Source organism: Heloderma suspectum, chromosome 2, assembly GCF_057233095.1.
Source record: "Heloderma suspectum isolate Gila_16-S chromosome 2, 16-S_ref, whole genome shotgun sequence".
Lineage (NCBI taxonomy): Eukaryota > Metazoa > Chordata > Lepidosauria > Squamata > Helodermatidae > Heloderma > Heloderma suspectum.
In genome coordinates this window covers 98,047,258-98,067,276 of record NC_139459.1, presented here as the reverse complement: position 1 = coordinate 98,067,276, position 20,019 = coordinate 98,047,258, and the positions used below count along the sequence as shown (strand labels likewise).

General features: G+C 40.6%; 1 protein-coding gene across 1 annotated transcript in view; it reads right to left on the bottom strand.

The window, feature by feature from the left end:
- Positions 1 to 20,019, bottom strand: part of PRUNE2 (prune homolog 2 with BCH domain) — a 192,491-nt gene that overhangs the window by 51,938 nt on the left and 120,534 nt on the right. The window contains exons 7-9 of the mRNA XM_084834268.1: positions 14,804 to 14,962; positions 6,257 to 12,938; positions 4,969 to 5,776 (exon numbers count right to left, since the gene is read on the bottom strand). Coding sequence (XP_084690394.1) covers positions 4,969 to 5,776; positions 6,257 to 12,938; positions 14,804 to 14,962 — 7,649 coding nt within the window. The remainder of the gene's footprint in view (positions 1 to 4,968; positions 5,777 to 6,256; positions 12,939 to 14,803; positions 14,963 to 20,019) is intronic.

Below are 20,019 nucleotides of genomic sequence, written 5' to 3'. Positions count from 1 at the left end.
TATAGGTAAATTATATAAAAATCCACATTGAAGCTCAAACTCAACAAGCATCAGCACATGGTTATAAAAAAATGGGGGGGGGGATTCAGCTTTTCAAGTTATGAATGAGAAAAAGACCATAGCATTCATTTGCATTTCAGCAGTTTGCTGACAATACTGAATGTCAAATTTAACAGACCACCACGATAAACATGTCAATCTTTAATGTAATCTTTAGTGCTAAATTCTACTTACACTCAAACTTCTATAAGGTTAGGCATGTAAGAGTCACTCGCAAGCAACCACCTCAGTTTTATGCTGGAACCTAAACCTAGATTACTCCCTACATAGCAGGACAGTAATGCTATTACCTCTTTCTCTTACTGTCCATCAGGAATGGCCCCCAAAGTACTTTGTTCATGTGTCTGGCCTAATCCATCGTCATCATATTCCCTCTTTAAAGCATAACCCAAGCTAGCTGTTTCACATTGCACCAGACTACTGCCAACAGTTCGTCATTCAGGCCTGAATATTTACATTGCTCCAGGTTACCACAACCTCGAACATTTCACAAAGGGAAAAAGGAACACCTGGCAAGTGGATCTTGGCAGGTCTATAGATGGTACTCAGACGCCCAAGTACTTGAATAATAAAGAATGAACTGCATCTGAGCATGTGCAGAGTGCATCTCCTTCAGCAATGAATACATATATTCTATTGTCTCACACATAAAGTTAGGGGTCAGGGTTTACAGGTAAAAGAGTGCAACCCAGCCAGCTGATCAGAGGTACCTGCATTTTGTGTGTGTGTGTGTGCGCGCGTGCGTGCAAGGGAGGAGTTGAATTATGGAAGATTTCTGGGAGAATTACAACTGTGTATTCTGTGCTGCATTTTGAAAATGAACACAATGCCAAATTGCAGACAAGAACTCAAAAGCAATAATAGCAATAATAGTTAACATTTGGATAGTGCTTTTAAAGTAAAAAGGAAACATTTCACTTGCATTATCTCCACTTCCAGTAACAGTATAACTCTATACTGCAGATGTGAGGTTGAGGCTGAGAGGTGGCTCAAGACTAGGTACTTCATAGCAGAGGTAAGCTTTGAATAAGGGACTTCTGGCTTACAGATCAGTCTCTCAGGCACTAAATTGCACGTTGTGCATAGTAAACGACAGAGGAAAGAAATGGCTGTTCAGCTATTAAATAAGGATGGCAAAATGATAACAGATGACAAGGAAAAGGCAGAGGTGCTCAATTCCTCCTTTGGCTCAGTCTTCTCCCAAAAGAGGGTCTATGAGCCCCCTGGCAAAGGCGAAGTACAGGCTGAAGGGGCAGGATTGCAGCTTGAGATCCATAAGCATACAGTCAAAGAACACCTAATGACTTTGAATGAGTTCAAATCTCCAGGGCCAGATGAACTGCACCCTAGAGTAATAAAGGAACTGGCAGAAGAACTCTCAGAACCACTGTCTATTCTCTTTGAGCAATCATGGAGGATGGGTGAAGTGCCAGATGACTGGAAGAGGGCTAATGTTGTCCCTCTCTTCAAAAAGGGGGAACCTAGGAACTACAGACCAGTCAGTCTGACATCGATCCCTGGGAAAATCCTGGAGCAGAGGATAAAGCAATCCATCTGTAAGCACCTTGAAAACAATGGAGTGATTACTCGAAGCCAACATGGATTTGTCAAGAACAAATGCTGCCAGACTAATCTGATCTCATTCTTTGATCAGGTAACCTCCCTTGTGGACTGTGGGAATGCTGTGGACATAATATACCTCAACTTCAACAAAGCTTTCAGCAAAGTACCCCATGATATCCTGATGAGCAAACTAGCTCAAAGTGGGCTAGATGAAACAACCATCAGGTGGATCCACAGTTGGCTACAGAATCGGACTCAAAGAGTGCTTATCAATGAGATCTTCTCAAACTGGGGAGAGATAATGAGTGGGGTACCACAGGGCTGAGTCCTGGGCCCAGTGCTCTTCAACATTTTTATTAATGACTTGGAGGAGGAGGTGCAGGGAATGCTTATCAGATTTGCAGATGACACAAAATTGGGTGGGATTCACAAGCTGAATATGAGCCAACAACGTGATGTGGCTGCAAAAAAGGAAAATGCTATTTTGGGCTGCATTAATAGAAGCATAGCTTCCAAATCCCGGGAAGTACTAGTTCCCCTCTACTCAGCACTGATTAGGCCTCATCTGGAGTATTGTGTCCAGTTCTGGGCGCCACACTTTAAGAAGGATGCAGACAAACTGGAGGGGGTTCAGAGGAGGGCAACGAACATGATCAGGGGACTGGAAACAAAGCCCTATGAGGAGAGACTGAAAGAACTGGGCGTGTTTAGCCTTGAGAAGAGAAGACTGAGGGGAGATATGATAGCGTTCTTCAAGTACATGAAAGGCTGTCACAGAGAGGAAGGCCAGGATCTCTTCTCGATCATCCCAGAGTGCAGGACACGGAATAACAGGCTCAAGTTACAGGAAGCCAGATTCCAGCTGAACATCAGGAAAATCTTCCTGACTGTTAGGGCAATACGACAATGGAACCAATTACCTAGGGAGGTGGTGTGCTCTCCCACGCTGAAGGCATTCAAGATGAAGCTGGACAGCCATCTGTCAGGGATGCTTTGACTTCGATTCCTGCATTGAGCAGGGGGTTGGACTCGATGGTCTTATGGGTCCCTTCCAACCCTACTATTCTATGATTCTATGATCTCTCCAAGTGCAGTTTGCACAAATTCTTTGTTTCACAAATAAATAAATTAATAAAATTTAAGCGGAGAGGAGGAAAGTTGTCCTAACCATTGCTATACAGATAGATCACTTCTTCCCCTGCCCACACACACCTGAAGCTCTGTTTCTGCAAATGGCATTGAGCTACAATTTGCATCCAAAAGCCACAGTAGGTAAATCTCTCTTTCAGTACCAATGAAAATATCACAAAATAGTGGGCAAGCTTTCTGCGGGCTTGCATGTGAACTGTATGATTTTGAAAACTGCAGACAGAAAATCAAAGTCTGTTCTACATAGCTGGTGTTGGGTGCATATCAGGTGTGGGATATTAAAGGACAAATTAAGGCTATAAGAATACAAATAATATTTACCCTGGAAAGCCTTAACACCTCATGCTTACTTATAGGAAGAGAAATACTTGCCCTTTTCTTTTCTTTTTTAGTGAGGACTGAACTATTCCTCTCGAAGACCGTGTGTGTTCCCAGAGCCATTTCCTATACTGTCACCCATACAAATGATAAAGACAGAAACTGTCATGCCAGCTTTGCTGGTGTGCCTCCACCCTGCCCTTTGACTTCTGCGGCAGCCATCAGAGATCTATAAATGTGCTTGAGAAGGGAGCAGCAACAGCTCCTATTCCATGCCTGAAACAAAGCCTCTCTTTTCCTAACATGGATGGGGTGAACAAAGTTGTTCTAGCAGCCAATGTTAGGACTGGGTAGAGAGACAGATCAGTCATACTTCATAGGACCTAAGATAAAGGGCAGTACAAAACCATTTTAATAAATAAGTAAACAAATTAGAATACATTAAGTGGGTACAAATGGGACCTACGACAAAATGTTGCAGCATGAAGTACTCCTGTTCAGTCAGTCATTCCCTCATCCAGGACATTCCATTCCATTCTCCCTCCCGCCCATTCTTCCTTTTTTCTCCCAACAGTCAGTCAGCATTTCATAGCCACTTTGCACACTCAGTCCACAGTGGAGTTCTCCCCGCTGACTTACAATTGTTTTTCTAAAGATATGTTGTAGTTCTTCATATCTTGTGGCAAATCGTTTGTGGATAGCACCATTTTGGCTACCTACATAAGGATCCACAAAAAGAAGGGAATTGATATTCTGCAGATAACAAGTTGAGGAGGAGGTGTGAGCAGGCCCCCTCCCATCAGCTCAGTGAATGAAAAAAAGGGGCTTTGCCAAAAGAATAAAGTTAGGACTTACTCTGAGTCAGTGATTAATCTGGAACACAAGCCAAAAAATCAGGGCTGGCCCAGGTGAATTGTGGCATTTAAAGGTGTTAGCTTTGCTCATCAAGTATCACTTTTTTCTTGCTCATCCAGGGTCACTTTTTTTCTGTAGACTGGCAAAAGCTATCTGCAAACCTGTTTGTTGACTGCCAATTTGGGGGGTCTCTGTTCAACTAGGAGGAAAACATTCTAGGGTGCACTCCAGGTCCTATAGGAACCCACCTGAACTCTACCCATCCCATCCCATGGGTTACTTGTAATCTGTGGCCCTGTTCAGGACTCCTATTGGCAACACTGAATATTCATATTTTGGTTCAGGAGCAGAACATGTTACTCACTGAATCCCTACAGCAGAGGCAGTCAGGAATGGGATGTGGTAAGGCTCTGATAGTCAGGAAAGAAATGTGTCAGTTGGGCAGCGGAGAGTGAAAGGTGTTTGTGATAAGGAGAGTATAAGACCAAATGCACCAAGCACAACATTATATGTAGTTGCACTATGTGTAGGAAAAGCTGTCAAGAGGACCTGGCTTAGTCCTGTGAGAAAAGAGAAATGAATCACAGGAACCCTTTTTCTAACTATCAACATTAGTAATTAATTTGAAAAAAAAATTGTAAAGTACAAAGTCTAAGAATTATATGCAGTGGTGGCCTTCGCTAGTGGAAAACACTTCCTCTTGCACAATATGTGGCACCTGACTTTGGCCAGTGTCCCCTATACACCACAGGGCCCCTTGGCTCCTGCAAAGCTACTCCTGATGGTTGGGGGACCCTCCAGAATAGTGTGGGATATGGCACAAAGAGTTGTAGTAGGTGTTGGGGGAGGGGGGATCCATAACAATTGGGTGCCTCACCTTGCACACTTCCCACTAGTGCAAAGTTGTATCCAACTCTATCTGTGTAATGAAAAATAGCCTCTGTATCTGGGATGATCTGTGGCCATTTGGCCTACATTCATCAAGAATAAAATCAGGAATAAAATGTACAAGCCTGTTCTTACCCTGCTACATGACTGAGTTTTCTTTCACTGCCAACAAATTGCGTCTCCTCTTCCATTTCTTGTTCCGTTACCATGCCATCTCCAGGACATTGTTGTGAATGGACATCCAATTCACCATCACCAGCAACAACTTGCAGTAAAAGACCATCTGTCCCTCTATTGTGTGAAATCTCGTCCTCTTGTTCCAATGATTTGTGAGGCTTTCTCTCTAGTAGAGTTTCAGCTTGCGTCTCAGAGATCATATCCTGGCTTAAAAGATCTTCTGATTCTTTCACAGAATGTCTAGACAGTGACTCTATTGTGTCTGTCCTGCTACAGATTTCTTCAGGTGATATATCATCCACTTCGTTTTGGCCCACCATTGTCCATTGCTGATCTTGCATAGGGCTTCTGGGCAATTTCTTTTCATCTCCCAATTTTTGAGGCACAATAGCAGAACTTTTCTCTGCTAAATAAAAAGAATCCCATTCAGTCTCCAGAGCGGACTGCCCTTCACTTTCATTTATTATGGAGATTGACTGAAATGTATCTGAGGAGTCTGTTGAAAAGTTTTCAAGAGAATCTGTTTGTTCTGCAGCTGCATGAGCTTCCTGTGAAGTGAAATTGCTTTCTCGTGTTACCAAGATATCCTTTCTCAAAGATACATTTTTTTCACCATTAATGAGGACATAACCCATCTCTAGAGAAGATTGATCTTTGGCTTCCTCTAATTTTGTATCTTCTTCCTTGCTTTCTTTTCTATCTGTGGACTTGCACCCTTTATCATCATTACTAAGTGCATCATTACTAAGTGCATCATAGACAGCTTCTGAAATGAAACACAACAATTTTAGAACAGTTCATTGCTCATGCTAATTTTAAAAATAAAAATAATTGTCTATTACACAGCTCCTGTTCTTTCTTTCTTTCTTTCTTTCTTTCTTTCTTTCTTTCTTTCTTACTTTTGCATAGGTTATGTTATTGAATTAGTATCTCACCTGTACACAAGGTATTGTAGATTATTTACAGCAGTAAAAAATACATAAATCTAACATATTGTGATACATACAGCTGAGAACAAAATCTGAGTTTTACTTTGCCACTATGCAGAATGCATCAACACTGCCTGCTTTAGACAGGGATTACAATGGAAATATTCAAATACAGAGTTTTGAATCCCTGCACTACAAGCATAACATGGTCCTGTATATCAGCATCATACTATATCTCCTACATCTGTATTTTTATTGTCTGGCAAACTTGTTTGATTAGTACATGCACTAAGTCTAATAAAACTCTAATTACTCACTATTGGCCATGCTTATGACTCCACCTGCTGGTGAATCAATAGGAATTGATTCTGCTTCATACTCAAATTCTTTCAAAGAATCAGCAGACTTAGGAGTCGTTTCAGATTCGAACAATAAAGATGCCCAGTCTTGATCTTCTTGAGAACACTCCCCAGCCTTGGCACAGACATCACTAGGTTTAGATTCTGAAAGATTCCTTTCACCTCCATCAGCTGATAAAGCAATATTACTTGAATTGATTTCATGTTCAACTTCTTTCAAAACATATGAAGGTTCATATGTCTCATCAGATTCTACCAAAAGTGATCCCCAGCCTAGATCTTCTTGAATACATTCTGCAACCTCAGCTTTGACATCAGTAGGTTTAGATTCTGAAATGTTAATTTCACTGCCACCAGCTGGTGATTCAATATTGCTTGAATCTGTTTCATACTCGAATCCTTTCAAAGTGCATGAAGATCCAGGAGTCCCATCAGATTCTAACAAGAGGGATCCCCAACCTTGATCTGCTTGAGAACATTCTGCAACCTCAGGTTTTATATCAATAGTGTTAGATTCTGAAATGTTCAGGTCACCTTTTTGAAGAGTGTATTCTGTACCAAATGATAAATCAAATGGGGAAGTACATGCAAGTGGAGAAAGCTTATTGGGTGATTCTATAAACCACGGGCTATGATTCTCCTGCATATTTTCAGGTTCCTGTATAATATTAGTAGCATATTGACTTTCTGTACCATATAGGAAATCTTCCTTCTCTTCTTCTAGGGAGGCTTGCAATGAATGTTTCTTTGTGAGTGATGCAGGAATTTCGGTTCTTTCCTCTAATTCATTGTCTAACATTGTCAGAGGATTAGTAACTGATATCTTATTAATGCTATGATCTCTTCCAACTTCAATATTAATATGTGGATGTGATGTTTCCGGCTGATCAACCATCCCTGCTATATGGACAAAGGATGACGTTTGATTATCACATACAGAACCACCTGTGGGCAGAACTGGAGTAACAGCAGGATCCAGAGATTTAGTTTTATTTATGGAAGTGGAGGCTTCCTGTTTTTCAAAGCTTTTATTTTCAAATGCATTGTTTTCCAGATTTAGGGGGACTACTTCCGAACGTCCAGTATAAGGGCTTGGCATATCCACTAGTCTGACTGTTGTTTTACTTGCTATGTCAGATTCCTGCATAATCGTTTCCTTTCCAATTTTGGATGGTTCTTCAGTTCTAGGAGGTGTTAGCTGGTAGGATTCACCAGTACTTATTGCATAATTATTTGAAAGACATTGACTCTTTTCTTCAGGACATAACTCTTCTCTGTCAATTGCCAGCTGCTGATTAAAATCATAGTCTGTGTCTTCATATATATCTGACAGCATGGGAGACATCTGAGTAGCTTCTTCAGGCTCAGCTAGAACAGAAGATTGTGCACATGTTTGCTTGCTTTCATATTCATGGCAAACATCAGGACTGCTTGAGGCCTGTGAACTGCTGTCTTGATCACAGTGACTTAATATATCAGGATTGTCTCTGTTTGTTCTCAAAATGAAAGGCTGTTCAACATCAGTCCACAAATCTGGATCAACCGTGAATGCCTGACAGTCTCCAGGGGTGTTATTTTGTAATATATCTGGTACAAAAGAGTTTTCTTGTGGAACCCTGTCTTCATCACATGTTGGGCTGGAAGTCTTTGTTGTTTTTAAAGGTAATGAAGGATTAGATGAAGATTTTCCACTAGAGCCTAATAGTTTTTGACCAAAAGGATTTACTATGTTTCCCTCATTTGGATTGCTGGAAGTTGCATTCATATGATCTCTTAACAGACCAAGTGTTGGATCTACCTGAGCAAGTACATTCAACAGGCTTGACTTCCCGTCTTCTGGAACAGGTTGTTTCTCTTGATCTCTATCAGCAGTAACAAAGGATTCTTTATTTACATCCCTTTCATCCTTACATAATGGAGACAGTGGATCACACTCTTTGAAGTTTAGAGTACTGTGATCCAATTCTTCATTTTGTTTAGCTAATGAGTGTTCTCCATTTTTACATCCACCTTCACTATTATATTGAGTAGACTCATTTTCATATCTAGCAGCATCAGTGGGTTTTGTTTCATTTAGTTTTTCATTTATTTCTGTGTGTACTCTCCATTCATCATAGGCAGTGGCTACTGTATTGTTAATTTTTAAAACATGCTTAGAATTAAATGGTTGATCTTCCATTAAACTACCATCTTGTTTTTCTACATTCCACCATTCTGAAGAATCATCTGGAAACCCAAGTTCTTCCACTATGGGCCTTTGATTTTTATCTAATGAACTTGCAGAATTACCTTGCAATAGTACATCCCATGCATCTGAAGTCTTTAGAGCATAATTTCCTTCATGATTTAGAGCAGACGTTTGCGCAGTATGATCACGTAATTCACCCTGAATTGTTTCCCATTGCACCAAATATTCAGAAGTTTCATAAACATAATCCTCCCTTGAAGTATGACAAGCATTAACATCTTCAGAACTTTTATTTAATGCAACTTGATGGACATTTTCCTCCAAACTGGGTTGAACACCTGAATTTTCTGAATCAATTGGATGACCTGTTTCATGAGACTGCAAATATTCCTGTTCTCTCATATCATCCTCCAGTTTATCAAGGTGTAAATCTGGCTGTGTTCCTGCCTGATGTACATTTGAGTATTCTGGGTCTTCATCTATTCCAGGACTTGATAAAGAAGACACTGTATCATCATCCACATGGGAATTCCAAAGATCTAAGTTTTTAGGAACTTTGTGATCAGTGCTTGCTTCAGAATCTTCTTGGCTTTTATTCTCCAGTGTTTCCTTACCAGATGCTTCCACTTTGCCATCATTTTTGAGGTCCCTAGCATCTTCATTTTCTTTTTGATTATTAGCTGCTTGCAAGCTGTCCCAAATATGCATATTTGAAGAAGAATCACTTATATCAGGACTTGTTGCCCTTGAGTGTGTAGAATCATGAATAGAACCACTATAGGTGTTCTCTTCCTGGTAGGTGTTGTCGACTGGTATATCTGCTGGAACACTATACATGGCATCTGACACTTCAAGCACTTCATTTATCTCAGGGCTTACTCCAACAGACTGTGCTTGTTCATTCACTGATACATTCCAAGCATCTAGAATTTGGGACAATTCATGATGAGGTTCAATATTAATACATTTCTCATTTGAAATATTACTCTCAGACTCCAGACTTTCTGAAGTTTCATTTCTCTCAGAAGAATCCATTTCACATGACAGTGATTTTTTTATTGTAGAGCTATTTGTTGTATCCAGGGCTTCAGTATGTTCTGCATATGGATTGTGTGGAATTTCAATTGCTCTTTCTTCATTTTCATCCTCCAAAGATGTTTCACAGCTGATGGATATTTCTGAGATGTTTTCATGAGTTTTCAATTCAAATTTACACATTTTCAAGTTAGATATTGACTCTTCAAATAAGTGTTCCTGATATTCTCCTATTGGTACTTGTGTTTCATCAAGTAGCAACAAACTTGATGGGTCTAACTTAGAAACATTCTTCTCCAATTTATTCCATATACCTTGCTTTTCAACCGATATTGGAGAATACTTTTCTTGATTGTTCTCCTCTCTAGAGGAACTTGGAGAGGGGCTTTCTATTTCAGGGTATTGTTGTGCAATTAGATCCTTATCAAAATGTTTAGAAACTGATGTAGATGCAACATTCAAACTATATTTTGGGTGATCAGCTATGTTATAATGTACCAAATATTCATTATCTTCTTTGGGAGACATAGCAAAACATTCTTCATTGCTATCTGGAGATTCTTCCTTCTTTTCCTCATGGACTGGATGAGTCCAGTTGGGAAATGGAATGCTTATTTCTGATGGTTCTTCTGCTGCTGCTGCTTCTAGACTTCTACTAGTACTAGTTTTTTCTGGTGAACTGGAACACTCAGAAATCGTCCCGCTTTCTTCTGAATTATTAACATATGAGAGAGGGAGCAATGGTGTGTTGTCATTTGGCATGCTTTCATCCCTAATATTGTTCAGGGTGACCTGTCCACTTCCGTCATCAGTCTCTTTACATTCTATGACTCCTCGTGTTGAGGGAGAAGAGATGTCATTCTGCTCCAATACAGCCTGTTGATTGTGCTGAAGCTCTTCATCCCATTGGTCCAACTGTTTATCTAGAAGTTTAGTGCCCTGCTGTGACTGTTCATTTCCTTTTACCTGATCACTATCTGAAATGGTGCTCTCCATGTCAGGTATGTTCAAATGGGGAAACCTTCTGTCCTCAAGGATGACTCCACTATTCATTTCAGATTTTTCTTCTGCTGTGTGTATGATACTATTTAGAGGTGAGTGACCATTTCTCTGTGCAGAAATTATTCCACAGTCTTCAGAACTGGTAGGGCTATTTTCATCAGCACAGTAGTCATCTGAACAATATGTGGCACGTTTTTGTTCTGGATCAAATAAAACACTGTCTGTTGCAGTATTAACTTCAGAATGTGCTGTTTCCATTTGGTTCTCATTATTAAGTGGTGATTTCCAAGGGTCTCCATTTCCACGACTGGAATCAGACAAACATATAGGAGATGTTTGGGGTAATGATTTCTCATCTGCTAAATCAAATGTTTCAGGTTCACCTAAGCTCGTATTTATCGTTTGATCAAAGATTGGTTCTCTATCAGAATGTTTGCCCTCAATTTCTCTTTCATCTCCAACCCCTGTTGGTGATATATATGAGTCAGATGTTGAATAATTTGTATCTGGTGGAGAAACAACCAAATCTTCACCTGTATTTGATGCGATAAAGTCTGGATCTCTGTATGACATGAAGGGATCTTCCCAAGAGACAAAGTTTCCAAGTACCTCTTTTCTGATGTTTGAGTCATACACACCCCATCCATCTGTATTGTCAAATTGTTTTGACTTATTTACAGTGTCATTTTGGTGTTCTGTGGCTAACCTAACATTATTCTGCATATTACCAGTATCTGATGTTGTGTTTCTATATGCTCCTTGGTTTTCTATTGAACTATCTTGCCCTTGGTTTTGGGATCCTAGTTCTATTTGATTGTTTTGTTTTTCACATTCATTGTCTGCAGACAGTTCTGACAAACATGTAGACATAGCCCATGTGTCAAGATTCCTTTGGGAAATGTGATCAAACTCCACCTGAGGAACACTCCATGCACCCTCTGCATGTTCAGAGCCATCATGGTCAAACTTTGACCAAACATTAGGTGAATTTGTCTTGATATGTCCACTATTACTGTTGGTATTACCCCATGGACCAGATATTGCAGGACCTGGTTGACTGGAGTTCCACAGGTTAGCAATGTCTTCCATTTGTTGTTCATTATTTTTTGGTTGGTATCCCAAAGTATGCTCATTCTGGGCAAGATTAAACCTCTCCTCCCAAATGCCTATTCTTGAACATTCCATATGCTTTGGTTGTTTTTGCACACATACAGAGTCTGAAGCTCTTCTATCTGTTTGCTGCCTCAATAATAGATTTGCTTTATAATCTTTCCACGAATCAGGACTCTGAAATACAGATTCTGGTTCAGCTGAACTCCATGTATCAGCATTTTTGGAATCTAATTCAAAACCATCCCACCAGCTCCCATATCTAACACGAGGTAGAGAACTGTTGACGTGATCAATTTCATTAATTTTCTTAATGATATCTTGTGGATAAAATAAAGGTGGTCCACTATCTAAAGGTGATGTTTCCACAAGGCTATTCACAGGGGTTGGTGGAGTTCTTCTCTCAACACTTTTCAACATTTCCTGACAAGAGGAAGTATCATTTTCCAAGTCAATCAAACTTGATTTTGTTTCAGAAAAATCTCTAGCATTTTCTTGCCAGTGGCTACATCCATCAAATTCTGCTGTACCTTCTTCATTTCTTGTCACTGGTAAATCAGATGAATAATTTGCAATGACACCTTCTGATACATGTGTCTCATCAGCTACTTTTGAGTCAGCTGGTTGCTGTTCTTCTGACGAACCGCTGTCATGGGAGAAATCGTCAGCAGGGGAACAGTCCACTGAATGAGAAGACTCAGTCTGAACTGTAGCCATCGGAGCTAAATCAAAGTTGAAAAGATCAAAATTGTCACTGCTGTTTCTAGACTGAGGCTTTTCTTCTTCAGCTACTGCTCCTTCAGGAATAGGGCTGTAGGAGTCAAAACCGGAAAGGAAACTGTGATGAGATGCTGCCCCTTCTGCTACAGGGCTATCATCACTAAGAAAAACTGAGCTCTCCTTCGAAGATCTGCTGCTTCTAATAGTAGCAAGTCCACTGTCTGGACTCACAAGATCTATATTAACATCAGCATGGGCTTGGGCAGACCCATTATGATCTTGGGGGTTCTCTATAAAATTGACGACATTTGGCTGCGGTTCAATGTCAGAACCATACAGCTCCATAATACCAGATGACCCTTGGGAAAGTGGAGCACTTCCAGCAACAGCTTCAGTGGAAGATGTTCTACTGTTCGGTGCCATTTCTGGGTGTCTCCTGCTGATAACATCTTTCATGAGCAGGAAAATTTCATCACAATTTGCTATGGAATTTTCTTGCTGATAAATGAGGAGTTGGTCACATCCATATTCCAGAGGATCCAGTTCTAGGCAGGGATTCTGACATTCTTCTAACTCACAACAAATCTGTCAAGAAAGAACAGTGGTGTTATTTTTTTTTTTTAAGTTGTCATGTACACATAATTAAAATGCGTTTAATTGGGGGTGGGAGAAAATATTGTCCTTCTCATTGTCTACTATTTTAAATATAATGCTTTCACTTCCTGATAGTTAAGCAGTTAGAAGCTGAGAACAAACTTTATAGAGTTGGTTTGCTTTTGAGAATAAAGAACTGGAGACTTAAGGTGACCTTGCAGAAATCTGGTTATAGTATATACAGATTAGGCAGGTATTACAAGGCTTTAGAAGCAAACAAACTGAACACACCAGTACCAGATTTAAATAAACCAAGGCCAAATTCCAAAATGCTGCTTCCAGCTTTTCTCACATTCTAGCATACTCTGATTGAGGAAATCAGTTTCAACTTCCCTTAAACATGCCCAGCATCAGTATCTGGAAGGATATGACAAATGCTGGGATCCATGGGCACTTAAGGCCCCGCTATAGCTGATGCCAGTGGCCAACATCCCTTTGACTTTTTTTTTAAATATATAGGGTGGTGTCACCCAGCCCAGTGCTGTTAAGAGAAGTGCCATCTTGATTTCCCCAGAATGCCTCTGGGCCCCACAGCACCAGGGCCCAGAGGCATTCTGGGGAAATCACCATGGTGGCAGTAGCTGCCAATGCTTTTCTTCTCAGTGCCAGGTAAGCTTATTTGGGAAAGTCAAGTAAGCTTATTTGGGCATGGAGCGGGGGCAGTGGACACTTTGCCCAGGACCCCACAAACCTGACAATGGCCTTGCCCCTACCATCACGCAGGTGGGTGCAACTCAGTGTACGTTCCGAGGCAAAGACAGCCAAAATGCTTATAGAGATTTTAAAGAAACTGAAATTTTCTAAAAAAAACACATTAGAACTTGATATAGTCCAGACAGTTACTTAATCTTGTCATAAGCACAGTACAGCATTATGTACCAATAATGCATATACAAAAAATAGTGGTATCCCTTCCATTAACATATATGTCAAAACTGCATCCAGAGTCCCTTCAAATCTGTTGGTTTCAATTCTGGATCACCTAATAATCAGTTAATGGGAGGAACAGGTCATCAGTAGGCAATCATTCTAAAATACAAATGATATCAAAATATAATTGTGATATTAAAAACTATTTCAATGAATTACTTATATTAACAATTAGATGACACCATATTTCCAGTCAAAATCCCATGAACTTTAAGGAAAAAAATGTGTATCTGTCTCAACTATCTGAATCTGTTTGATATTTGTTGCAAAGCAAAACTGACACAAGAAAGCTCTACTTGATCTGAGTGGAGCCAAAAGGTTCTGGCAAGTCTGGTTTCAGAGAACTATAAATCCTATAAGTTAGAGACTAGGGGTGTTTCCAGATGAATTTTTCCCCACTTCTAGCACTAGGAGCCTTCCATCTGAAAGCACAATACGGCAATAAAACTTATATGCTCTGCAGCTAATCCGTCTCTGAGTAGGAAGTCTAAAAAAAGTGGAGAAAACCCTAGAAGTTTATGAAATGGACCACAAAAGTGAGACAAAATAAGGAAGGAACCAAATCAGTCATATTGTCCAAAAAAAAGTTTTGCTTCATAAAATAGTTGCATTTCTTTTCTCTCCTCTGCCCCCAGTCCTTTAGACACCTAACTATGTTTTATTGCATCATTGCTCACAGATAATTGTAGAAATTACTGTTCTGCTGTCAACAAATTCAGTAATGTTTAAGTCTCATACTTAAAATTTTAAGTCTCATACATCATACAATACACATCAAAAATATAATGGCAAAAGATTATGTAATGATTTATCCTATACTACAACAAAAGGCAAAATTACTTCCTTCATTCCTGCAGGGTACATACCTGATTTCCCAGCTCCATGTTTTCGGAATAAACTGCTATTTGCCTTTTTTTTGGTCCTTCTTCTGATAAGTAGCTGGCCAAAATGACAAGGACATCAAAACCATATTTATCTACAAATGTTTTTAGGTCTCCAGTCATGTTTCTGTGAAACAGGCAGTCCTGAAATATGGCAAAGTGATTACTTATTGAAGGAATTAATTGCTTCTACTCATTAACATCCAGAGTTAACTGGAACAGCTAATCACATTAATGAACAGGTGAGTAGGATCTTGTTTATACTCTCCCACTCTAAATAATTATTGCTGTGTCATTGATCAATCTGCTAAAGCATAGTTAAAAGGACATATTCATATATTTATACTTCATAGAAACATATCTTTTCTCAAATACAAGTGTGTTAAAATATAATTATGGTTACTGCAGCATATAATATTGAAACAGCCATTATTGAATTATAGCCAGAAATGTAGCTTGTTAATTAGAATTATCTCATGAGCACATGTTACACAAACACAATAAAACTGATAACATCAATTAAAAACAAAAGAAATAAAAGCAACAGCCACCACCTCCAGAAAACAGATATCAAGGCAGCATGGAGAAGGACAATCTTAAAACATATATTGAAAAATATAAATAGGAGCAATGCAAGTAGCAAGATAAACATTTAAAATGAAAAAGACCTGAGAGAATAAAGAGGTGTTCTTCATGTAATGCTGGAAAGTCAACAAAGTCAGAACCAGGTGGACATCCCTAGGGAGGGTATTCTACAATCTGGGAACCACCACAGAGAAGGCCCACTCAGAAGTAGCTACCTACCAAATCTCAGTATGCAGGGGCACTTGGAACAGGGCCTCAGATGATGGGAAGCAACATATGGGAAGAGACGCTCTTTCAGATGCAGATAAAGCCATGAAGGTCTTTACAGATTATAACCAGCACTCTGAATTGATCCCAGAAATGAACCAGAAGCCAGTGGAGACAATACAACACTGGCACAATAGTTAGTAACCTTGCCACCATCTTCTGTACTAACTGAAGCTTCCATACTGTCTTCAAAGGCAGTTCAACATATAACACATTATAGTAATCTAGACAGGTTATCGGAGCATGGATCACTGACTCCAAGCTATCATCATCCATGTAGGTTCAAAGTTTGCATACCAACCTAACCTGGTAAAAGAAACTCCATGCCACAGAGGTCACTTGTATCTGAAGTAACAAAAATGAATCTACAAGTGCCCTCACTTACAAAAGTAATCCTTTAGGGAGAGCGCAACCCCATCCAGAACTGGATGAATACCACTAACCTGGATAGATGAACCATTCATCAACAATACCTCTATCTTATCTGGATTGAGTCTCAGTTTATTGACCCTTATCCAGTCCATTACTGTGGCCAGGTACTGATTAAGCACTTCTATCGCATCACCTGGGTCCAATGAAAAAGAGACATAGAGTTGCATGTCATCAGCATACTGATGACACCACACTCTAAACTGCCAGAGCAAGTCACACTGTACTACTGAGGGATCTACCAGATCTTCTGATGAGCCAGAATTCAACAGGCCCCAAACCACTCAGAATAGCTGCACTGGATGACACTGAGAGGATACAATAGTGGGGAGAAAAACACTACTTCACCTCCATCACCTCCACAAAGTAGGCTCAATAATGAGCTCTTATTTATGTTCAATCTGATTCAAGATGAGTTTTCCTCCACCTGTGTTCTAATCACATCCCTGCCTGCTTCATTGTCCTCAGCTCAGAGATATACCAAAGATCTGATTAGGTTCTGCAATGCAGAAGAGGTTGCTTATGAGTGATCATGTGACCAGGGCTTCAACAGCAGCACTTACCATAGTAACTTGAAAATTCCCCAGAGCCCTCTGGAATCCGTTGGAATTGATTCACCTTAGAGGGCAGACCATCCTAACAGGTCCCTGTCCCCTGCAAAGGGGAATAGTCACTGCAAGCCTAAATCTCAAGATGAGATGGTCCAACCGTGACAAAGAAGTAGATGTAAAATCCCCCATCTTCTGACCACCATCGTCCTATCCAGTAGAAAACCAAAATCTAGAATGTGACCTGCTACATGTGTCAAGCTGGTGACACGTTGGCATAGCCCCATGGTTGTCATGGTGGCCTTGAAGTCTTGAGCTACTCTAAACAAAGTGGCCCCTGCATGGATGCTGAAGTCCTCTAGAACCACCATTCTGGGTCCTCAACACCAATTTGAGACCATCACAGTCAGCTCAGGTAGGGAGACTAATGGATAGCAGGGTGGGCAGTAATCCACCAGAATCCCCAATCTGTCCTGGGAGTCCAACACCGTGAACCTGTCCACATGTCATGACTGTCTACAATGGCTTAATTTACCCATGGAGGCTGTTGCATTGTGCTGGGTACCCATGGGCACCATTTTTGCATAGTGCTAACAGCTGCCTGGCTTGCCATGTCATGTGAACTCAGGTGGCAGGGGTTGTTTGAGGGTTAGACAACCTCAAATAATCCTAAAACAAACCATGGGTTATTTGAAGGTTGTCTAACCCTCAAACACCCTCTGCCGCCTGGGTTCACATGACATGGCAAGCTGGGCACCCACAGGCAGCATGCAAAAATGGCACCCACAGATGCGACAGACTCCAGAGGTAAATTAAACAATGGTGGGCCATCATGTCATGTGAACCAGATCCACATAAGAGAATCACTTCTCTGCTCTTCCCTGTCAACCTGATCTGACAGGCATTTCTTCAGGCAGGTACATGGAATCTTGCATGTTCTCCCATTCAATCTACCCATGCGCTGTAGAGCTCACTTATTACTTCTGCCTGGTCTGCCCCCTCACTTACACCCAAGGAAGCTTGTATGCTCCTTGAGGGCATGAATTAGGGCACTTCACCCCACTTCACCCCTCTACTTCTACTTCAACCTGATTTATGTCTGGTTTGAACAGTTGTATCATGGAGCCAATAAGAAGCTATTTTATTATCTACAAAATCCTCTGAAAATGGTAACATGATTATCTGGATCTATTTCAGTCTGGGTTCAAGCCCAGTTTTCGAATGGAATTGGCCTTGGTCACCCTGATGAATGACCTTCTTCAGGGAAGGGACAGCGGGAGTGTGACCCTGTTATTTCATCTTGATTTCTCAGTAGCTTTCAATACCATTGACCATAGTATCCTCCTGGAACACCTTCTTGAGTTGGGAGTTAGAGCACAATGCTTCAGTTCTTACTTACAGGGATGGTTCTAGAGAATAATGTTGGGTGGCTGTGCCTCAACCCTTTGGCAGTTCAACTGTGAGGTGCCACAGGGCACTATTTTGTCCCCAGTGTTATTTAATATCTGCATGAAACTGTTGACAGTAGTCATTAGGACATTTGGAACAAGGTGTCACCAGTATACTGATGACACCCAATTCTATTTCTCTGTGACATCTTAATCAGGAGAGGCCGTGCATGTTCTGAACTGGTGCCTAGATGCAGTTACAACTTGAATGAGGGCTAGTAAACTGAAACTGAATTGTGAGAGACCCTATGGTTGGGCAGTTCCCAGGTCTGGGAATCTGGCTGCTTGCCTGATCTGAATGTGGTTGCACTTCCTCTGAAGGAGCAGGTACATAGTTTTGGGGTGCTCCTGGGCTCAGGTGACTTCAGTGGCCTGGAGCACCTATTACCAAGTTTGGTTTGTGCACCAACTACACCCATTCCTGGATAGGGACAGCCTAGCCATGGTGACCCTTGTACTGGTAACCTCATAATTAGACTACTATAATGCTCTCCATGTGGGGCTGCCCTTGTACCTGGTTCAGAAGCTGCAGCTAGTACAGAAAGAAGTAGCTAGGGTACTCAGTGGGACACCCAGCTATGTTCAATAACACCTGTGTGGTAAGTCCTGGACTGGCTGCCTCTTAGCTACTGAGCCATGTTCAAGGTTATGTTGTTGACATACAACACCCTAAACAACTTGGGACCAGGATATCTAGCAGACCGCCTTCCCCTATATATACCCAGCCAACCTAAGATCTTCAGAAGGAGCCTTGCAGATTGTTCTGCAACCAACAGAATTTCACCAAGGTGGGTCTTCTCAATTTCACCAAGGTGGGTCTTCTCAATTTCACCAAGGTGGGTCTTCTCAATGGCAGTGCCCACCCTCTGGAAAACCCTCCCCTGTGCAGTTTGGAAGGTGGAAAACATGGTAGATTTCAAATGCCTCCTGAAAATACACTTGTTCACCCAGGCTTTCTCTGCCTTGTAATTAACTTTAATTAATAATTGGTTGCTTCATCTTACTATTCCTTGTATTGTTTTGAATGGTTATTGTGGTTGGAATCGTTTTTAATAGTGTATTTAAATGTGATTTTTAATATTTATATGTGAACCGCTTAGAGATTTTACTATATTTAGCAGTATATCAGTATTGTTAATAAATAATAAAAATGAATAATAAGGTTGGGAAACCTTGTACAGTCCATGAGAAGGCAGCTGCCTAATGGTACTGGCTATCAAATGTTAAATACTGCAGCCCATTCTCAGCAAATTTGGCTTGACATACTGTATTCTACCTTGTATCAGTTTCAAGAAGAACAGAGATATATTTTAGGATTACTTTGGCAAGTACAAGAGCAGTTTATGAATCAAAGTGATGAATGGATGCATGCGTGTTTATTTGAACATGTTCGGCAACTGTGCCTTCTTGTACAAGAAACTGGAACCAGGCTATATATTTCATGTGAGCTGGGGAGATAGATCACTATGAGTGTCCCATCTCAATTTGGAATGGGCACATGCTTTCCAAGATTTTTCTAAGAATTAATGGCTTTTCCTAAGAGCGCTCTGATTGCAGTTGCCTTCTTCCTTATCCCTACTTTTCCAAACTTAACTTGCAGGTAGGAGGAGAAAGAGAAGGGGAAATCAGCTGCAGGTAAGGTTCTTACTGAGGAGCTACAAAGCCCTAGCAAACTACAGTTTCCAAGGATCACTGAGCTGGGAATTTGCTGTTGGTAAGGCTTTGGGGTCCAAGGAAAGTATAAGGAACAGCCTTTTTCTTCCTTCCCCTTCTGCTCACGTTCACACACACACACACACACACACACACAATCACTGCAGCTGGAAGGTTAGTTTTATGGAAAGGAAATGTGCTGCCCTCATTTATAAGCCAAGCCAAAGTAATAATAATAATAATAATAATAATAATAATAATAAAAATGTAT